General features: G+C 42.9%; 1 protein-coding gene across 1 annotated transcript in view; it reads right to left on the bottom strand.

The window, feature by feature from the left end:
- Positions 1–14,246, bottom strand: part of ANKH (ANKH inorganic pyrophosphate transport regulator) — a 143,072-nt gene extending 128,826 nt beyond the window's left edge. The window contains exon 1 of the mRNA XM_053592968.1: positions 13,795–14,246. Within this exon, the coding sequence (XP_053448943.1) occupies positions 13,795–13,890 (96 nt within the window). The 5' untranslated portion in view covers positions 13,891–14,246. The remainder of the gene's footprint in view (positions 1–13,794) is intronic.
- Between the last annotated feature and the right edge of the window lie 6,010 nt (positions 14,247–20,256).

Below are 20,256 nucleotides of genomic sequence, written 5' to 3'. Positions count from 1 at the left end.
TGAAGGCAAGGACCGTCTTCAGTGATTTAGCACTGTGCCTGAGACAGAGTAAGTGTCCAGGAAACATCTGCCAAATGAACAAATTCTTACGCATGCTTTTGCCCTCTGGGTCTCATGTTCCCCATAATTTAATAGTGAAAACACTCCATAATAGTATAGTAAGCAACTGGGAAATGGGCTACAACTTTTAGCCCCATCTGTTGTTTCAGAACTCCTTGGTGTGTTAACTGTCAACAAATTTGAGAAAGGGTTGGTCTCATTTGTGTGACTAGAGAAGAGTCAAGGTCCACGGCAGCCACTCTCCCCCCAAGCCCACATCAAACAGCAGCTGTATTTAGAAGAAAATTACACTCCACCTATCATTTCAGAAAGCACATGTTATTTAAATCCTAGAACTCAATTAAAAAAAAAAAAACACTACTTAGAAAGTTCAGCCTTAAAGGCTCTTTTCCCCTAAGTGGGGAGAAAAAAAAAAAAAAGTAGCATACTGACGTACATGCTGCAAAATCCAAGTGTCCCAAGCATCTGCCACCTGCTTGCGGCTGCCTGCCCCTAACTCGGGTGGCTGTAGTTTAAGAAATCCCCTTAAAGCAAGTTGCTGAATGAATACAAAGCAGTAACAGTCAAGAACATGTAAAAGCACACGGGCAGAGCAGCAGGACACCACACTCGGAGCCTCTGCAGTGCAACTTCTCATGCGCGAGGCACTTCGGACTTTCCAGAGCACGTCTGCAGCCAGTCCGTTCGGTCTGCACCACTAGAGCAAGGCACATCTCCACTGTATTTCCATTGACAGTTGGGAAAGCTGAAGCCCACAGAGGGCAAGCTCTTTTCTCAAGGTCATAAAGTCTTCAGGTGCAAGGATGGAGATCCTCCCCAGAGGTCCTCTCTCTATACATCACACCGGGATCAGCTTGCTCCCCTGCGACGGGAGGAGCAGAGGACAAACCCCAGGAATCTGGCTGAATGAGCACAGGCCGTTTCCCCCTCCTTCCTCTTTGTCCTTTTTTTCCAAGGTGGGCTCCAAAGAGCAAGACCAGGGGAAATGGGGGAAACCATGGTCAGTGTGATAGAAAAGAGAAGACGCCTCTTCTTCATGTGTGCCCTAACCATTGCTAGCTCTGCACTTCTCTAGCACACAGGCACACCAAACTTCTCCTAGGAGATGTTAGGCATAGCCCTCAGTCAGACAAGCCTGCCCCAAAGCCTCGTCTTCGCAGCCAGGAAGATGACTCCCATGGTGCACGCCCCACACACAGGCCCTGGCACAGAGGAAGGTCTGCAGGGAATCTGTTTGGGCACGGCGAATTCACAAAAAGAAAGGGCTTTTCTCTGCTTTGAATCCGGCCGGAATGGGGATGTTCCCAGGTAACCCCCCAGATAAAACCAGCTTATGCCTAACTACACAAGCCGTACATACTTGGTACAAACCTGCTTTTTGAAAAGTCCAGAGACACTTTAAAAAAGCATTATAATATGAAAAACTCAATTGATCTCTTAGCATTTTAAAAATGCTTTTAATAAAAGAAATTATGTGAGGGAGTTCAATGGTGTAGCTTCACAGACTAAAACACAGGTTCTCAGAATAAAGTTCACAGGAAAATAAAATGGTTTCAAAGGCGGGAGTTGTCACTGCTGTCAGGACAGGGACACAGGCCCATCCAAGCTCAGCAGGCCCTGGAAGAGGGGCCCACATGCCACAAGTATTTCTAAGTATTAATCATTAGTCCAAAGAAATAATCAGATATATACCAAGATTTCCGTATAAAAAATGTTTCTTGGCATTATTTATAATAGGAGTTGAAAAAGAAGCAACCAGAACGTCTAATCACAGGTGAGACTGGGGAAATAAATTATGCAATTTTCAAGTGACAGAATGTCAGAAGCATTAATCACTTTTTAGATGAATTTTTAAAATAAAAAAATGCCTATGATAGGAAATAGAAAAGGGTTATAATTTTGTTCTAAAACATAGCATAGAAAGGAGACGAGAGGAATATGCACTCCAATTAAGATTCATATCCCTAGGTGACAGACTGGCCTAAGATCCTGATTCTTAATACTTTTATTTTCCTTCATTTTACAATGAAAATGCATTACATCTATAACTAGAATAAAATTAATAAATAGTCTTTTTTAGTAAGTGGGAGATCATCTTCAAGAACCACCAGCTTTCCCCCAATAGCTTATGACGTTAACTTAAAATGTTTTAAATTTTGATAAATTATACATAGCATTAAAATTTATTTTGCTATTTTTTAAGTATACAGAATTCAGTGGCATTAACTAAATATACATTATTGTAAGACCACCACCACTTCCAGAACGTTTTCATTAGCCCTTATTAGAACTCTATCCATTACACTCCCAATTCCCTCTCCCCCGTCCCCTGGTATGTTGTGCCTCTGTGAATTAGACTATTCTGGTAGCTCATCTAAGTACAATCACACAACAGTTGTCTTTTTGTGTCTGGCTTATTTCTTTTAGCACAATGTCCTCAAGATTCCCCTCTGTTGTAGCATATATCATAACGTCACTCTTTTTCAAAGCTATGTAACACCCCATTGTATATGTATGCTATCATTTGTCTTAAAATGTTAATTTTGTTAAGCATACGTTAATTTTTAACCATGTGAGAACATCAAAATGGTCAGCTATTCATTTATTTAAGATGTTTATCATTGGAAGAATTAAAAATACTAGGTTGGGGGAAAAGTTATTTTACACAGAAGGTCATACTCGCCCTAAAAGCCACTAAAATACATATTTTGCATTAGGAAAGAATAATAGTGCAACGCACTGTGATAACAATGTGTCATCTGTATGAGCAATTACAAAGGCTGACTCAGGAATCAGAACGGGGATGCCTCTGGGACAGGGGCCAGGAAGACTATAAAAGGGCACTATGGAACTCTCTGGGCTGTTAGGATGTTTCATGTCCTGATGAGTGTGGGTTACACAAAGGTATGCCTTTGCCACTTGTCAAAACTCACAGATGTGTACATTTGAGATCTGTACATGTCACTGCAGGTTTCCTCTGAGCCTAATGGAAATTGGAACAAGAATTTCAGAGAAGCAAAGGAGATTCTGCAGGTCAGCCACTGAGGCTCACTGCCATCAAACTGTCCCTGGAATAAAGTTCAAGCTCCTTTCTACTCAGGGCTGCAACACTGATTTATCTGGGAAAGTCAGATAAACACAGGGGTGGACGAGCTGCCTGAATGCCAGTGAACCGGCCAGCATTTAGGGACCAGCCCAATAGGTGTGAGCCCCAGGTGGTGGCAACACCTCTGTGTGGGAGTAGAAATGAAGTCCGCCCTGTTGTGCCCAAGCTCCAGGACCAGTTTCTTCCCAGGTGATGCAAGGCTTCATCTGAAACCATCCCGAAGAAACAAGGTCTGTCTCTGGGAGGCTATGTGAGAACAACATCTGAACGCCAAGCGTGATGTCCACGGACTGAACTGCTAGCTGCTAGCTGTCTTTCCAGTTACTGTGGGCTTGGACTTGGCTAGAATCACAACAAGATGAAAGTGACCTTTTTCTTACCAAGTGTGGTTATTTGTTCCTCTCCTCTGAGCAGTTTGTCTTTATAAAATGTCAAATTTAGGCCACACATCGTGGGAGGCCTCAGTGTCCCAGCCACTGTGAATCTCCTGCCAAACCATTGAAAGCACTCAGAAGTCAGAGAATTTTTTCTTTTCTTCTTCCTTTTCATTTTTTGTAGATTGCTATTTTAGATTCTCCACACTACTATTCCCTTCTATTAAAATGCATGCCCCATTGGCCAACAGATTTCCAAGTTGTCTATGGAGAAGCATTAAAAAGCACACAAACTTCTTATCTTAAAAGCTGCTTTGGAAACACAAAACAGCCACACCTAAGCCAAACAGCAAATTAGAAAGTGACAGTCAGGGACTCAAGATATTTTCCTTGACTTACCATTATATGTATTGTTATCAATGAGCCGGGATTCTGAAAAGCCTACTGATGGGGACTTGCTGTGATTGTAGCTGAAGACAATAATCTAACCCTAGTTCCCATAGCACACATGCTCACATAGGACTTCTGGTCCTGGAAGATTCCAGACCCAAAATATTCCTCTGAGCCACTCACAAAATAAGCTACCTTTACTTCTCACCTCCTGGGAAGACTGCAATCTCCAAGGTCACATCCGCCCTCCTGGTTCTGGGGTCATCTTGTTCCCTAGGAAAGCAGACATTCTGGTTTCCCAGCCACTTCATTTCAACTAAAAGTCCTGAGAAGTCTTGGTTGCACTTCTGAAGTCACCTTTGAAACTTCCTCTCCAGGGCTTCTGCTCTTTCTGTGAACTTCCTCCCAGCCTGCTGTCAGCCTTGTCTCTGCCCAGGTGGGGTGGGCCAAGAACACACAGGTGGGCAATGAGCACGGGCAGCGTAGACAGCACCTCTCCCCTCCTCCTCCCTGAGGCTGGGACAGTGAAACCAGCCCATTTTGGTGAAGAGACCACAGATTCTTACTGACAAACCTATCTTTCTGCATGACCTCCAGAAAATCCCATCACAAATGTTAAAAACCAGCTAGTACCCAGGAGATAACTTAAATATACTTCTCCAAATAGAAATGAGAAGCTGGAAATGGTCAAATAATTTACAATTCACCTAATAAAGATGAAGCAGGGCCGGGAGCAGTGGCTCACACCTGTAATCCTAGCACTTCAGGAGTTGGAGACCAGCCTGAGCAACAGTGAGACCCCATCTCTACTAAAAATAGAAAAATTAGCCGGGCCTTATGGCAGACACATGTAGTCCCAGCTACTTGAGAGGCTGAGGCAGGAGGATTACTTGAACCAGGAGTGTGAGGTTGCTGTGAGCTAGGCTGATGGCAGGGCGCTCTAGTCTGGGGCAACAGAGGGAGACTTCATCTCAAAAAAAAAAAAGCATGAACCAGGAAGCTCTTTACATACCTCTGTGCAGTAAGGGAAGATGGCCAAGATATATTATTAGGCGGAAAATGTAGAAATGCCCAGAGGATGCCATTTCATGAACCAGAAGTACAGGCCACCTTTGGATAACTTTTTGTCTAGGGGAATACATACCCCTTTTGTCCTGACAAATAACCCAGTTACTTTCCTTCCCAGGATGGACTTTAAAAACATTTTTGGTATGAAGAAGAAACCATACAGGAGAAGCAGTAAGTTGTGGAGTACAAACTTCCCAGTTGCCTGAGATGCCGCCTAAATGCTGTGTTTGTGATTTTTAAGTTCATTTGTTCTCACATGACCATGAGTAGTACTTGGTTGTTGGAATAAAAAGTGGATGATCCCAAGGCCATGGAAACAGCAAATAACAAGCAAACTACCTGGGATCACATCCTCTGACTTGATAATTGACTGAGCTATCCTGTGACTTATTCCTTCTGGCCTGGGCCTACCCCATTTTCCTAACCAGAGCATAGAGAGCAGAGACCAGGGGCTACAACATCCAGATGAGAAGACCAACATCCCAATATCTCGCTGCTTCATTGACAAGAGCACAGCATTACTGCTCCCCTGCAGTCACGCAGCACCTCGGCACACATTGTAATAAACTGTGCTGTGCAATTAGACATTTTGCTCTGACTGTAAAGGTGTTTCGTGTTTCTTAAACAGAATCTGAACAACATGAGGACAGGGCTGAGTTCAATATGGCAACACTCTTTCCTTGTTCAAAGGTCATTTCACTAATGTTCAATCTAGAATCTCTCTCAAACAGAACCAAGATTACTGCAGGAAAATAAGTATCTCAAAGTATAGAGGCTTTTCCGAAAGGAGGAATCCAAAGTTATTAATTCTTCATTTTTCTTGGAATTCTAATGAATTTCAGTTTCCCAAGCCCAGAGCAGATCCAAAGCAGAACACTAAAAAGCCAGAACTCAGTGCATATTGCTAATTTTTATTGCCCTTGGTTATTATTATTGAAGTGGGTAAGGAGAGGAAACTGAGTTGGCAACTGATTAGTTCAAGTGATGGAAGCAGATACATGACCTAAAAAAAAAAAAAAATTAAACCCCATCACACGTTGGAGGGTCTCTAGAAAATCACAGAAGGATCAGGACTGGCCAAAGTCAGGCCCCATTGGTTGTTGCCAGGCTATTTACTTATTTTGAAAATCACACATCAGGGGATTTCCCTGATTGACCATCACAACAATAAACACTCACAAGTCTCCAATGACATTACATTATGTTTTACATATGGTAGTCATTTAATAAGGAAGCGAGATGTGCTAGCTAGGTTATATTCCAAAACACTTGCTATACTAAAAAAAAAAAAAAAAAAAAAATGAACACACCCAATGATTACCACTAAGAAGGATAAACATCAGTTATCAAGAAAATTCACTCACATGGGTAGGGCAGACCCAGAGATAGTTGCATTAAATAGGGGTTTCCCTATTACATCTCCACAGCAAACTAACAGAATCGTAGGTGTTCAAAAAGCAGCAGATTTATTATTTTTTTTAATATGAACATCTCCCAAGTCATTCTGGTATCTTATACAATGGTAAAGGAATAATTAATTCTCCATTAAAGGTATTTCCTCATCCCACCCAATAAAACTTTCCCAATTGGCCCACATTAAATATGGAAACCAAACTATTTACCACTAATACAAACTGATCTTGTCATGTCTAAAAAGTGCTATAGTAAAAAATATAATACAGCATAAACAATATTATATTGTGTACTTTAAAAACTGCTTTTAAAGGAAGAATTTGATCTATTACTAGAAAGAGCACTATCTCTATGTATGAAGGACGTGCTGGTAAGAATTCACACAAAGCAGTGTTTAGGCTAGTCCTCAAACCACCTCAACAAATAAAGGATGCGTAAACAAACCAGCCAGAGGATTATACCTTTGTGGCTCTAGAAATCACCTGCTCCCCTAAGTCATCTAGAAATGCATTTTAAATACAGAAGGACATCTAAAGAGAACTGGGAAACACAACAGGGCAGTGAGTCTCAATTGGACTAAGGAGGTCGCAGTGTCCTTGACTAAATATGGACTGCAAAGAAAGACATGACCTCATTTTCTATATATGAATGAGAAAATGAAATAGGCACCAAATTATGCCATGCACAAGGCACAAGGCAGTCAGAGAAAACACATTATCTACTTATTACACAAAGACATTTACTGAAACTTTATACTGCAACAAACAAAGAAACCTCAGTGTTTAAACAGTAGGCTAATACTATGTAGGTAGTAAAAGGAATCACAGCAGGCTCATATAATCAAATATTATGCTGCCATTTAAATACTTGTAAATGATTTTGGGGAAATGCCTCTGTTTTGTACAATATCATACACACACATTGCCTTAATTATGATACAAAAAAAAAAAATACCACATGTTCTCACTTATCAATGGGAGCTAAGCAATGGATGTATAAATCAGTCCAACCAGTGGTCTGGCAGCTGCACACTGATTTTGTGAGGACTTTTTTCGCTTATCTGTGGTGTCTGATATCACAAAAAGCATGCAGGAATCTTTTTATTGGTATTCAGGTTTCATTAGTATCTGTTTATTTAATGTGTGACCTAAGACAACTCTTGTTTTTACACTGTGCTGCAGAGGATAAAAAGGTTGGACACCCCGGATGGTTGCAAGTGGCATAAGTTTTACATTAGAAACTAAGAAGCGGAGAGGACGGGAGGGAATGAGGAATAAAAAACTACCCACCGGGTACAATGAACATCACTCTGGTGACAGGTACACTGAAAGACCTACTTCAACATTATAGGATTCATCTATGTAACAAAATACACATGTCCCCCCACAAATCTATTGAAATACTAAAAAATAAAAATAAAAAACTAGATTGCCAGGAGATACCTAAGTTGTTAAGAGTTTCTCTTCAAACTGGAATTAGAATGTTTTCCTTTTTTCCATTTAAAAATATTTACCAAACTTCAAATAGTTAGCATATATTACTTTTAAATTAGTAAAAATAATTATTTTGAAATTTACTGTTAATATACAATAAATTGGAAGGAGGAGAAAGTCTCCCGTACAGTTACTTAAAAACTTAGTTTGGTATTTAACCTTTCCATCTTTAAGCCCGTCAGGCAACAGACTATATAACAGATATTCATTATTGCTTAGGACAAGCTCTGCCTGGGGAGGCTCAGTGACTTGGATGAAAAGTCCCTTCCCAGCAGGGGCCAACATTGTACACTACATTTACCATTTTTATTCCTGTACTCCCTGGTCTAATGGAAGACTTTTGTTTGTTTGCAGGGGGTGCATTTCTCTACTCAGTAGATAGTAGACAGAAAAAACATTTATTCGTCTATTTTTCCATTTTATCATATTAATAATTTAAGATGCCTTTTTTTGGGGGGGGGGGAGACAGGGTCTTGCTCTATTGCCTAGGCAAGACTGCAGTGGTGTCATCTTAAGCTCAATACAATCTCAAACTCCTGGGCTCAAGTGATCCTCCTGCCGCAGTTAGGACTAAAGGCACGTGCCACCATCTGGCACACCTAGCTCATTTTTCTTTTTTTTTGTAGAAATGGGATCTTTCGTGCTCAGGCTGGTCTTGAACTCCTTACCTCAATTAATCCTCTGGCCTCAGCTTTCCAACATGCTAGGATTACACGTGTGAACCAGTGCTCAGGCCAGAGATCCTCTTAAGTGAACTCCTAACCAGAGGTTTCCCATTAGACCCAAGCAAATTCAGTGAATCGTTCAAAGTAATTTGAAATAGCTCAAGTATTTGAAACTATTGAAGTCTTTGAAATACTTCTTTCATATTTGAATGTGAAAAAGTAGATTACCTGGACCTAGGCAGAACACATTTCTTAAAGTGAAAATAATTTCAACTTTCTTCTTTCTCTTTCAAAGTCGTTTTTTGAGACAGAATCTCACTATGTCACCCTGGGTACAGTGCCATGGCATAATAGCTCACAACAACCTCAAATTCTTGGGCTTAAGTGATTCTCTTGCCTCAGCCTCCCAAGTAGCTGGTACTACAGGCGCCCGCCACAACGCAGTTGTCATTGTTGCAGTTGTCACTGTTGTTTAGTTGGCCCGGGCTGGCTTCAAACCCACCAGCCTTGGTGCATATGGCCAGCGCCATGACCACGGAGCTAAGGGCACCAAACCTCTTTCAAAGTCTTCACCACAAAGTTGTCCTCAACATTTTAAGTGTCATTAGTACCTTTAAAAGAAAAGCTCATTCATTTATTTTACATATTGGTCAATTTAGCTATTAAGGAAATCAGGGACTCTTGCATCAAATTTCGTTTTAAACAGAAGTCCTTTGAACATGGTGAGATCAAATGGACATTTGTGGATACTTTGAAAGAAATACAATGTTTAAAAAATATCTCAACCTCCTCCTTTCCTTGGCCATCTGTATTGTTCTAATGATAAATGCTAAGTGACTTCTAAAAAGCTTTACTGTGAAATATTAGTTACTTCTTATTTTCTCTCCTTTACCAAAAGCGATGCCAACCTGTTATAATAAGATACAGTGTTGACTTGATTTTCTGGGTAGTTCAACTTTTCTTAAAATAAACTTATTGGTCATAATATTCCTTTCTTCTGAGATCAGACGAGATTGGGCGTGTTCAGGATGGTATGGCCGTAGACTTAATATTCCTTTCTTGAGAGGCCTACTTTTGACTGTCCTACATCCGTTAAGTTTTAAAAATTCAAAATATGGGTCAGGTGTGGTGGCTTATGCTTGTAATCTTAGCACTCTAGGAGGCTGAGGCAGGGTATTGCTGGAGCTCAGGAGTTCAAGACCAGCCTAGACCAAGTCTCTACTAAAAGCAGAAAAACTAGCCAGGTGTAGTGGCAGGTGCCTATAGTCCCAGCTGCTCAGGAGGCTGAGGCAAGAGGATTGCTCACGCCCAAGAGTTTGAGGTTGGTGTGAACTATGATGTCACAGCACTCTACCAAGGGTGAGTCAGACTCTGTCTCAAAAAAAAAAAAAATTCAAAATATGACAGCTAAGATTAACTTTAGATACAGGCTGGGAATCAACAAAGCTAGAACTTAACTCCTAAATTTATAAACATCAGCTGGTTATGGACATGAACCTCAGCTCTGCCATTTACTACCCATGTGATCTTGAGTAAGAGCCTTAACACACCCAGGCCTCTTATTATTTCCTCATGTGTAACATTTGCTGAGGTGTTGTCAGTACACCAACGGTGACAATGAATGGAAGAGACTAATACTTCTGATTCTCAATCTGTAAAAATGGAAATAATTCTAGATATACGGAAATGATAGTATTTTACTTAGCTATAGAATTCTACAATCATTATTTTAGTTTCTGCAAACAAAAAAGTATTCTCACTCTTTGTTATGTTTAATATTAAAAAGCAGGATCATCTCATTCCCAGCTTTTTTTTTTTTAGTGTAGAATTCAACCTCTCTCTCAAATTACTGCCACCACCAAAATTTAAAAAAAATGTGTTAGCAGGTTTTGCTAGTGTGGTTAGAATAAATACTCCGTAATATTTGGGTTTCTGACTCAGCTACAACAGATAATGTTCATGAAGAACATCAGTGTTCTGGAGAGACTGTTACAAGGCTTCTACACAGGCCCTCTGCCCACTGATGGCCTTGGGGTCATTAATAGGTAATTCCTTTACACAGTCACATCTGAGCAGCTTATTCAGCAGAATCTATACATAGCTGGATCTCTAAAGAAGCCACAAACTGTGATGTTTATAATCATAAAAACACCCCATTTAAGAAACATTTAAAATTATTTTGTTTTTGATGAACTGAGGACTTAAAAGCTAACAGGAATTATTAAATTTTCATTTCTTTCTTTTTTTTTTTTTCAGTAAATTTATTTCAGGTTAATGTGAAGGTACAAACCACCAAATCAAAATATTTGATTCTGGGGGGTCCCTCTTGTGGTTATGTCCCACACACAAAAGGTGTGCCAAACACCCCCCAAATTTGCATTTCTTAATCATCTCAAAAACATGTGATTGGTCAGGCCTAGTGGCTTAGGCCTGTAATCCTAGCATTCCTGGCAGCCAATGTGGGAAAGTGGCTCAAGCACAGGCATTTGAGACCAGCCTGAGCAAGAGTGAGACCCTGTCTCTGCTCAAAATAGAAAACTTAGCTGAGTGTGGTGATAGATGCCTGCAGCCCCAGCTACTTGGGAGGCTAAGGCAGAAGGATGGCTGCTTGAGCCCAAGAATTTGCAGCAAGCTATGACACCACTGCACTCTACCCAGGGTGACAGAGCAAGACTGTATCTAAAAAAAAAAAAAAGTATGCGATCCAGAGGCTACATTATTTACCTTTATACTCCTGTGTCTCTGCTCCGCCTTAGGATTTGTAAACCACTGACACATGAATCATTCTCTCATAGCAAGGTGCGATATAACTGCCCACTCAGTGCAGGACCTACATAAGTCCATCTGCTTGGAACTCCACACAAATCCACGTTGAGAGCTGTGTGTTTTCAGAAGTCTTACAGAGGCCTGCTTCCCCAAATTGCTTCATTTCCCCTCTTCTTTATTGTGCTTCAGAACAATTGGGGTAAAATATTCTTCTATTCATCACCCACACCAGGCCACTGCTTAGCTCCCACTGTAATTCTTTCCCTCTAGCTTAACTCAGGGAAAAGAGTAAGTTCCATTCTTTTCACCCTGTACCATTTTACAAAACAATTATCATTTGAAAGCAGAAGGAAAAGCAAGGTTTTGGAAACTTATCAGTTTCTTCCCCCCATCCCTGCACCCATAACTCTGTGATAAAACATCTCCACCACCTTTCAGCCTACAACTTCATAAATTCTCTGGTGTTTGCAGGAAAATAACCTCAAATGACACTTGTTGATAATATTTTGCTTCTGTGCAAAAAGACAACTCTTTTAGTACTTTGCTTACATCAGCCATGAGAATCAAGCTAGCAATGTTTTAAGGGTACGTTTGAACTATTAGACCCATTAACCATCTGGCTAGTTGTTTTCTGTGCCTAGCCTCATGTTTGTGATCCCAGCAGATCCTTTTTCCATGTACTAAAATCCAGCCTAGTTATATCAGCCTTTTATTAAATCAGGCAAATGGGAGGCAGGACTGGTCATTAATTATGACAAAGGCTACTCTTATTTCCACTAGTTATCCCTATGATTCTTACACACACACACACACACACACACACACACACACACACACACACACACACACACACACACACACACACGAGTTCAGGAGAACAATACAGGTTGTTTTCTGACAACCTTTGGGGCAGGTCCAAGACGATAAGCCTTAAAATAGCAAAAGGTTCAGGGGAACCTACAGCATGTGACTCATCTAAAATGTGCAATGTAGTAAATTCATGTCTGAAAACTTTCCCCCAATTATAGAAAATGCTCAAAATTGGGCGGTGCCTGTGGCTCAAAGGGGTAGGGCGCTGGTCCCATATGCTGGAGATGGCGGGTTCAAACCCAGCCCTGGGCAAAAACTGCAAAAAAAAAAAAAGAAAATGCTCAAAATTACTAGTTGCCTGTGACAGAAGGGCAGACGGGCAGGAGAAGGTGGAGTAGGAGAGAAGGATAAGCCCTTGGGGGGCCTGGCAGGACTGACTGGCAACAGAAAAGCTGTAATATTTCACCAAAAGAAAGGGGTTGGCTTCTCAGACAAAGGTCTCTAGAGCCTATGTCCCACTCTGAGCACCTGTCAGCAATACAATTAAACGTAAAAAGTCGATTATAGTGTGGGCTACACCCGAGGGAGCTAACAGAACGGCAACTATTCACAAGTTCTGAGCACGGAGAGACAAATCCAAACAGATACTCATCAAATCAAAGAGTCAAATCTCAGGTTAGTAAAGCTGCCTTCTGAAAATTAGCAATGCATCAAAATAGGTGCATGTTCTATATAAATATCCTTTGAAGTCTCTTGACTTAGAGGGTAAAAAAAGATGGTAGAACAACACTCAAGTGTTGCTTATCCCCTGCCCTGATGACTTCGGACACCTGCCGGAAGACAGCGCCTACTGATGGTCCCATCCCCAAATCCTCCCCCAGGCCTGCATCCCGGGAGGCCCTGAGAAAACCCGGGGAAAACAGCCCTCGCAGGCAAGTGCAGGGCCCCAGTGCCCGCCGCTGGAGAGCCTGCAGCGCACGATTTGCAATGACGCCACACGGAGAAAACAAGAAAAAGAAACAAGGACCAGAAGGCAACACTAAACAAAATTGTCCTCTTCTTTCATGGTCCACGAAAAAGAAAAAAAAAAAGAAAAAAAGAAATGCCAAACTAGAAATGACCAAAGGTCAGCTTACCAGGGCACTGTTGGGTCACCCCTAATCCTTACCTGGGCAACAAAACAAATTTTTAAAAATTAGAAGTACCTGGGACATCAACTTGGTCACATTAGAATACAAAATCTCCCCACCGCACCATCTCCACCAACCACGGATAAACACAAACCGTGCACTTAACCTGCTAGAAACTACATGTTCGTTACGGAGCTGAGGTTTACATAATCGCAAATTATATAATACTTCTGTGCACTATTATAAAATCCCTTCCATAGGTGCAGTTTCACACCATCCGCTCTTTTTAACATTTTCCAGAGAAGGCTGGAAAAGTCTGCTGAATAACTGGGGGGAGGGAAGGAACCGAGTGCTAGAAAAGTCATCCTTGACAAGCTGCAAACCCAAACGTTCCAAGATAAAAAGAGAGTGGGAGCAGGTGACTCCCCTCTGCCTCAAAGGCCGAGGCAGAACCAGCCAGGAGCGCAGGGCGCGGGGCGGAGCTGCCCGGGCCGGCCTGGGGGCGCGGCCGGGGCTTACCTGCTCCCCGAAGTCGATGGCTATGTTGGTGATGCCCAGGGGCACCAGGAACCGGATCAGGGGCCAGTAGTGCGTGAGCGCCGGGAATTTCACCATAGTCCCCACCGTGGGCTGACCCCACACACATCTGCCGCCGCGAAGGGACTCTGCAAGGAGGCGAGGGGCGAGCGGGGCGAGCGGGGCGCGGGCCGGCAGAGGCCGCGTCCGGCGGGGCCTCGGGGTGGCGGCGGCGGCGGCGGTTCCTCCTCGCGGCTGCGGCGCCTTCTCAAGCGCGGCTGCTCTAGCAGGGGATCCGCAAGCTCAAGTCCATCCCTGCTGCCCTCCCACACAACAAAGATCTGCCGGGAAAAAAAAGAGGAGGGACGGCGGCGGCGGCGGCAGCAGAAGGTTCTGCTGACAGCGGCTCCATTATAAGCGCTCTGGGCCCGGAAATAAATAAATAACCGCGCGCACGAGGCGCCGCCGCCGCCGCCCGGAGGAAATCAGGGGCGGGCCGGGAGGCGCGGACGCCGGCGGCGGCCCCGGGGGCGGGTGGGGGAGGGGCGGGCCGGGCGCGCCGCGGCCTCCTTCCCTGCGCCGCCGCCCGCGCTCGGCGTGGCCGCGGGGGCGCTGCGCGCGCACTGGCTGCGGGCCGCCGCGTCCGGGGCGCGGGTGGGACCTGCCGTGGTCTCCGGGGCTCTGGGGTGGCGGCGCCCGTCCGCGGGGGAAGCGGGACCGAGGGCGCGGCAGGGAGGGCAGCGGAGGTGGGAGGCGAGGGCCGGGGGGTGGGGGAGAGCAGGGGCACTGGGCCATCTTGAGGCCCCGGGGCGGTTCTGGATCGGCGGCCGGGCCCTGTCGTCCCAGCCCCGCGCGGCTGGGTGCTGGGGTTCCTGCAGTGTCCCCGGGCGCCTGGAAGACTGGGCAGCCGAGGCAGGCTGCGGGACTGCGGGTGCGCGGGGCCGGAAGGGAGCGGGGCTGGGAAGATAACCCTGTCCCATTGCTGGCGGGGACGTGCGGTGGGGGCAGCGCCGGCCGGTGCTGGAGGCCTGCTGCGGGGGAACGAGAGGCTCGGGGGAGATGGAGGTGCCGCTCTGGGCGAGCGAAAGAAACAGAAAAGGTCTCCAAGGAGGGAGCATCTCTGTCGGGGTTTTCTGGGAACGCTGGGACCCGCGTTCCTGCGGAGAAATGCGCTGGGGGCAGCAGGGACCGGCCCCTGCAGGCTCTCAGGCTAGGGTCGGCCGCCTGCTGGGGCGTGCAGCCCTGTCTCCAGCTGACAATTTGCTAACAGTAAATTGTGATTCTCTTCAATGTAAAAATCACAATGGGGGCGAGGTGGTTGGGGGGAGAGGACAACTCATCAAACCTATCTATTAAATCAATTAAGGAAAAAGAGAAGAATGTATTTTGTTTTATAATACCGGGCCTAGTGATTCCATGGTAATTAGCAGTGCCTAGAGTTTTTAAGCCCAACTGTGTGACAATAAAGCCAGCATCCATCCCTGCCCCCGGGCACACTGTGGCCCTAGAGTTGAGGGCCTGGTGCTTGGAAAGGGGAAGGAAGGCCTGCAACTTGGGCAGTCGCCCTATGCCTGAATCAAGGCCCTGCTACTGTTCTCTCCATTTTCATTCTGTGGTGGGTCTGACCCCCTTGTGTAGGGGTCCTGCTCTCACTATTTTGTATCCCCCCCATATATCTTTTTAAGTTGAATGAGCATATGAATTATTAAATAGCATATTTAACCTGTTAAAGTCACATTTTAGCTTTATAAAGGTTATGCAAATAGTGACCTTGAGATCTCAATGTCCTGGGTTCAGGTATTTCACAACTATTTTGAAAGTATTAAAAGTTTCCATATTTTACCCTTTTAAAATACCTTTTTAAAATTCCACAAAGTCTGAACAACACCTTGAGAAATAGGAAGCTAAGATACCTTGTAGCTCTGATGTAACCTCAAATTACATTCCCTATAATTAAAATGAAACTTTGGTAATTATTAATTGTGTCAAATAGTAATACCCTATTTAAAAGATTTCCCAGAGAAACAGGAAGTTCATGTGTACAGGACCCTCCTCCGAAGCAAGTTCCTGAAAGGTGTATTTTAATGTAGTTGAATCTGACTTTAAATATACAAAGGGAGCTTGTTATTTAAAGGGCTTGCCTGGAAAGTGTTCTTTTCTAAAGCAAATACTATCTCCAGGTTTATCGTTCTGTTATTCTAGATTTTCATAGGCTCATTTTACTTAAAGCAATATAATTAGACTAACCTTTGTCTAGAATGTGGGATTGATGAGGTCCTAGATCGATTCTTATCTAGTCCAGTTAGTTTGCCTTCCTTGGTCTCAGGACAAGGGCCTCCACAAGCCTGCTTGCTAGCTTATGCTTATGCAAAGGCACACCTTTGGTCTTAAGGGGAAACAGTGAGAAAAATTCTACTGAATCAATGAAAGGTCATCATCCTTGTTTGAGTGTTCTAAAAATGCATTTTTAATTTAGTAAGTTACCTATGATTATGGCAAAGAGTTTAGATTTTAGAGGCCTATGAATGTCAATAACACTATGTCAATATGAAAATGAATAGGACATTTAATAATTTTGTCAAAAAATTAAAGTCAGAAACAGATTCCAAAGAGTTTTTGGCCTCTCTATATATTTTATGTATTTATTTATTTATTTTTTAGAGACAAGGTCTATTGCCAGGTAAAAGTATAGTGATACAATCATAGCTCACTGTAACTTCAACCTCTGGGTTCAAGGGATCCTCCTATGGAGTAGCTGAGATGACAGGCATGAGCAATGATCCCTGGCTAATTTTTTATAAGTTATTTTATAAAATTAAAATTTTCTTTTTTAGCACTCTGGGAGGCCGAGGCAGGCGGATTGCTTGAGCTTGGGAGTTCAAGAGTGAGACACTATATCTAAAAAAAAACAAAAAAAACTGGCCATTGTGGTGGGCACCAGTAGTCCCAGCTACTTCGGAGGCTGGGGCAAGAGGATGGCTTAAGCCCAGGAGTTTGAGATTGCTATAAGCTCTGATGCCATAGCACTCTACCAAGAGCAACAAAGCAGGACTGTCTAAAAAAAAAAATTTTTTTCTTTTTTTTTTAGAAATAGGGGTCTGGCTATGTTGCCCAGGCTGGTCTCAACTCCTGACTTCAAGCAATCCTCCCACATTGGCCTACTAAAATGCTGGAATTACAGGCGTGAGCCACTGTACCCTATCTCTCTCTCTTTTTAAACTTCAAATTATTGGCGATTTGTGTCTAGTTTTTGAAATGCACCATAAGCTTCCCAGTATAGGTAGCCTAGATATAAATTGAAGTCTCACAATTCTACATCTGGGCCTAGAGCAATTTTTCTCCACGATTCGTGGGGGAAGGTGGTGAGGTGAAGTCTTCCATTCTAGTCCATTTGTGTTCAAATAAACTCATCAGATTAATGTAGTTAATAGTTTGAAAAGATCATCCCAGAATATAAGTGATGATGGTGAGTAGGATGTTATGTAAATTACCTAGAAGCCCAGTGGAGGTCTCAAAGTCATTTACATTAGATTCAGAGGGTGTTATCTTTTAGAAAGTACAACTTAATCTTCTATTTGTAAAGTATTAGATTTGATTGCTTTTGGTCAAAGATCATTACACTGTACACTCAACAGGGTAAGAAAAAAATGTACGTATAAGAAAAAATCCTAGAACAAAATGTGCTCAACTGTAATAGTGCATAACTACCACACAGTAGTTACTATAGCTGTATGCTATGAATATGGACAATTATTCCTTTCACTCAAGGTCACATATAAGTTTATAAAAAGAAGAGGAGTTTTAAAAAATATTTTCAAAACTTCGTAATTAATCATGTTTATATAAACACCATCCTACTAATGAGTCATGATTTCTTTCTTTCTTTTTTTTTTGTAGAGACAGAGTCTCACTGTACCACCCTCGGATAGAGTGCGGTGGCGTCACACAGCTCACAGCAACCTCCAACTCTTGGGCTTAGGCGATTCTCTTGCCTCAGCCTTCCGAGCAGCTGGGACTACAGGCGCCCGCCACAACGCCCGGCTATTTTGTTGTTGTTGTTGTTGTTGTTGTTGCAGTTTGGCTGGGGCTGGGTCTGAACCCACCACCCTCGGCATATGGAGCCGGCACCCTACTCACTGAGCCACAGGTGCCGTCTGAGTCATGATTTCTGTCCATGTGACAGCTTCCAAAGAATAGAAAGAGTTATTTCCCTCCCACCAATTATAAGTCTACTTTGCTCATCTCTGTGACTTTCTAGCCCAAAGCCTATGAATAATATCCCTGGGCTAATTATATTTATTTATTTATTTATTTTTGTAGAGACAGAGTCTTACTTTATCGCCCTTGGTAGAGTGCCATGGTGACACACGGCTCACAGCAACCTCCAGTTCCTGGGCTTAGGCCATTCTCTTGCCTCAGCCTCCCGAGTAGCTGGGACCACAGGCGCCCACCACAACGCCCGGCTATTTTTTTGTTGCAATTCAGCCGGGGCTGGGTTTGAACCTGCCACCCTCGGTATATGGGGCCGGCGCCCTACCCACTGAGCCACAGGCGCTGCCCCATGCCTGGGCTAATTATTAAAGTCAGTTTCTGTACTGTTGGCACAGTATAGGTAGGAGGTGAGAGGAATGGGTAAATGATCCCAAAACCCTCATTTGTTATAGATAAGCGAGAATTAGCTAGTTAAATTCTGCCAAAAATTATAGTCCTCACTTTTAATGACTTCTTTAATAATATTTTTTAAAGGGAACACACAGATGCTTCAAAATGTGTGCAGTAAAAGGAATGGGGAAGATTTCTATATGCTGATATGGAATGATCCACAGAATATTTTAAGTGGAAAAAAAAAAACAAGATGCCAAACTGTAAAATGGTATGCTATTTTGGGGGCAAAAAGGGAGAGAAATATAAATATGAGTGTGCGCGCACATGTGCATTTGCTTATATTTGCAAAAAGACACAGTGGAAAGCATAAGCCAAGAATGAATTTAAGTTTTTATCTGAGAGAGAAGAAAGAGAACAAGGTGGAAGAGGGTGGAAGAAAGACTTCTCTGAAAGCACCTTATTACCAGATCTTGGCTTTGGAAACCTTCCTGTTTTACATGTTAGAAAAATAAAATTAAAAGAAAAAAATTACGTTCAGCAGATAAATATCACACAAACTTTTTCCTAGTTTATTCTCCTTTTAGTCTGAGGAAAGTTTTTGAGGCAGTTTCAATTACAGCACAGATATATACCTCGTGCACGTTTATAAATGTTGATTTTTCTTCAATTGCTAGAGAATAAAACCATTTGGAGAGACTCTTTCCAGGTCAATTGTGAACCTGCTAGCATTGTATGTTAGTAACTATTACCTCACTCCAACCTCCAAAAAGTGACCTAAAAAACGAGAGTAAGTTTTGGGACAGATTCTGCTTATGCCACTCAGCAATGACACTGTCACCAACTGACTTTCAGGATTCTCAAAGTAATATACTAGGTGACCATTCAATGAGGTGCCGACATACTTGGTTCATCATAGTGAAATATAACAGGCAAGCATGTACGTATTATAATTCATCCTGGCTCAGCAAACCTTAGGTCTCACAATTTTTTTTTAATTGTTTTTGTTTTGTTTTGAGACAGAGTCTTGCTCTGACACCCCTGCTGGAGTACAGTTGCATCATCATAGCTTACTGCAGCCTCAAATTTCTGGGCTCAAGTAATCCTCCTGCCTCAGCCTCCTAGCACCTGTGCTTGGCTTACTTTTTTTTTTTTAGAGGTGGAGTCTTGCTCTATTGCCCAGGCTGGTCTCCACCTGCTGGCCTCAATTAATCCTCCTTTCTAGGCTCCCAAAGTACTAAGATTACAAGTGTGAGCCACTGTACCTGGCCAGGTCTGGCAAAGCTTAATGGAGAGAATGGAAGAGAGAGACAAAACTAATATTTAAATGTAACTACTTTTTGTTTTCTTTTTACTCTCTCTTCAACTTCTGCTCATTTTATGTAAAGGACCAGAATTAACATACAATACTTATGGGCAGCGCCTGTGGCTCAAAGGAGTAGGGCACTGGCCCCATATGCCAGAGGTGGTGGGTTCAAACCCAGCCCTGGCCAAAAACTGCAAAAAAAAAAAACATACAATGCTTATAATTAAAAAAATATTTAATAAAGCTTAAATTATTATCTTTGCCACTATTCAAGATCATTTTTTTAGAGTTTTTTTTTTTTTTTTTTTTTTTGAGACAGGGTCTCACTCCGTTGCCCAGGCTAGAGTGCTGTCGCAACATCCTAGCTAACAGCCACCTCAAACTTGAGTGATCCTTCTTCAGCCTCTCAAGTAGCTGGAACTACAGGCACCTACCTCAATGCCTGACTAACTTTTTCTATTTTGGTAGAGACTGGGTCTCGCTTTTGCTCAGTCTCAAACTCCTGAGCTCAAGGGATCCTTCTGCCTCAACCTCCCGGAATGCTAGGATTACAGGCA

The sequence above is a fragment of the Nycticebus coucang genome, chromosome 1, assembly GCF_027406575.1.
Source record: "Nycticebus coucang isolate mNycCou1 chromosome 1, mNycCou1.pri, whole genome shotgun sequence".
In the NCBI taxonomy this organism is placed as follows: Eukaryota; Metazoa; Chordata; class Mammalia; order Primates; family Lorisidae; genus Nycticebus; species Nycticebus coucang.
Note: the sequence above shows the minus strand (reverse complement) of the source record. Positions and strands in the feature narration are given on the sequence as shown.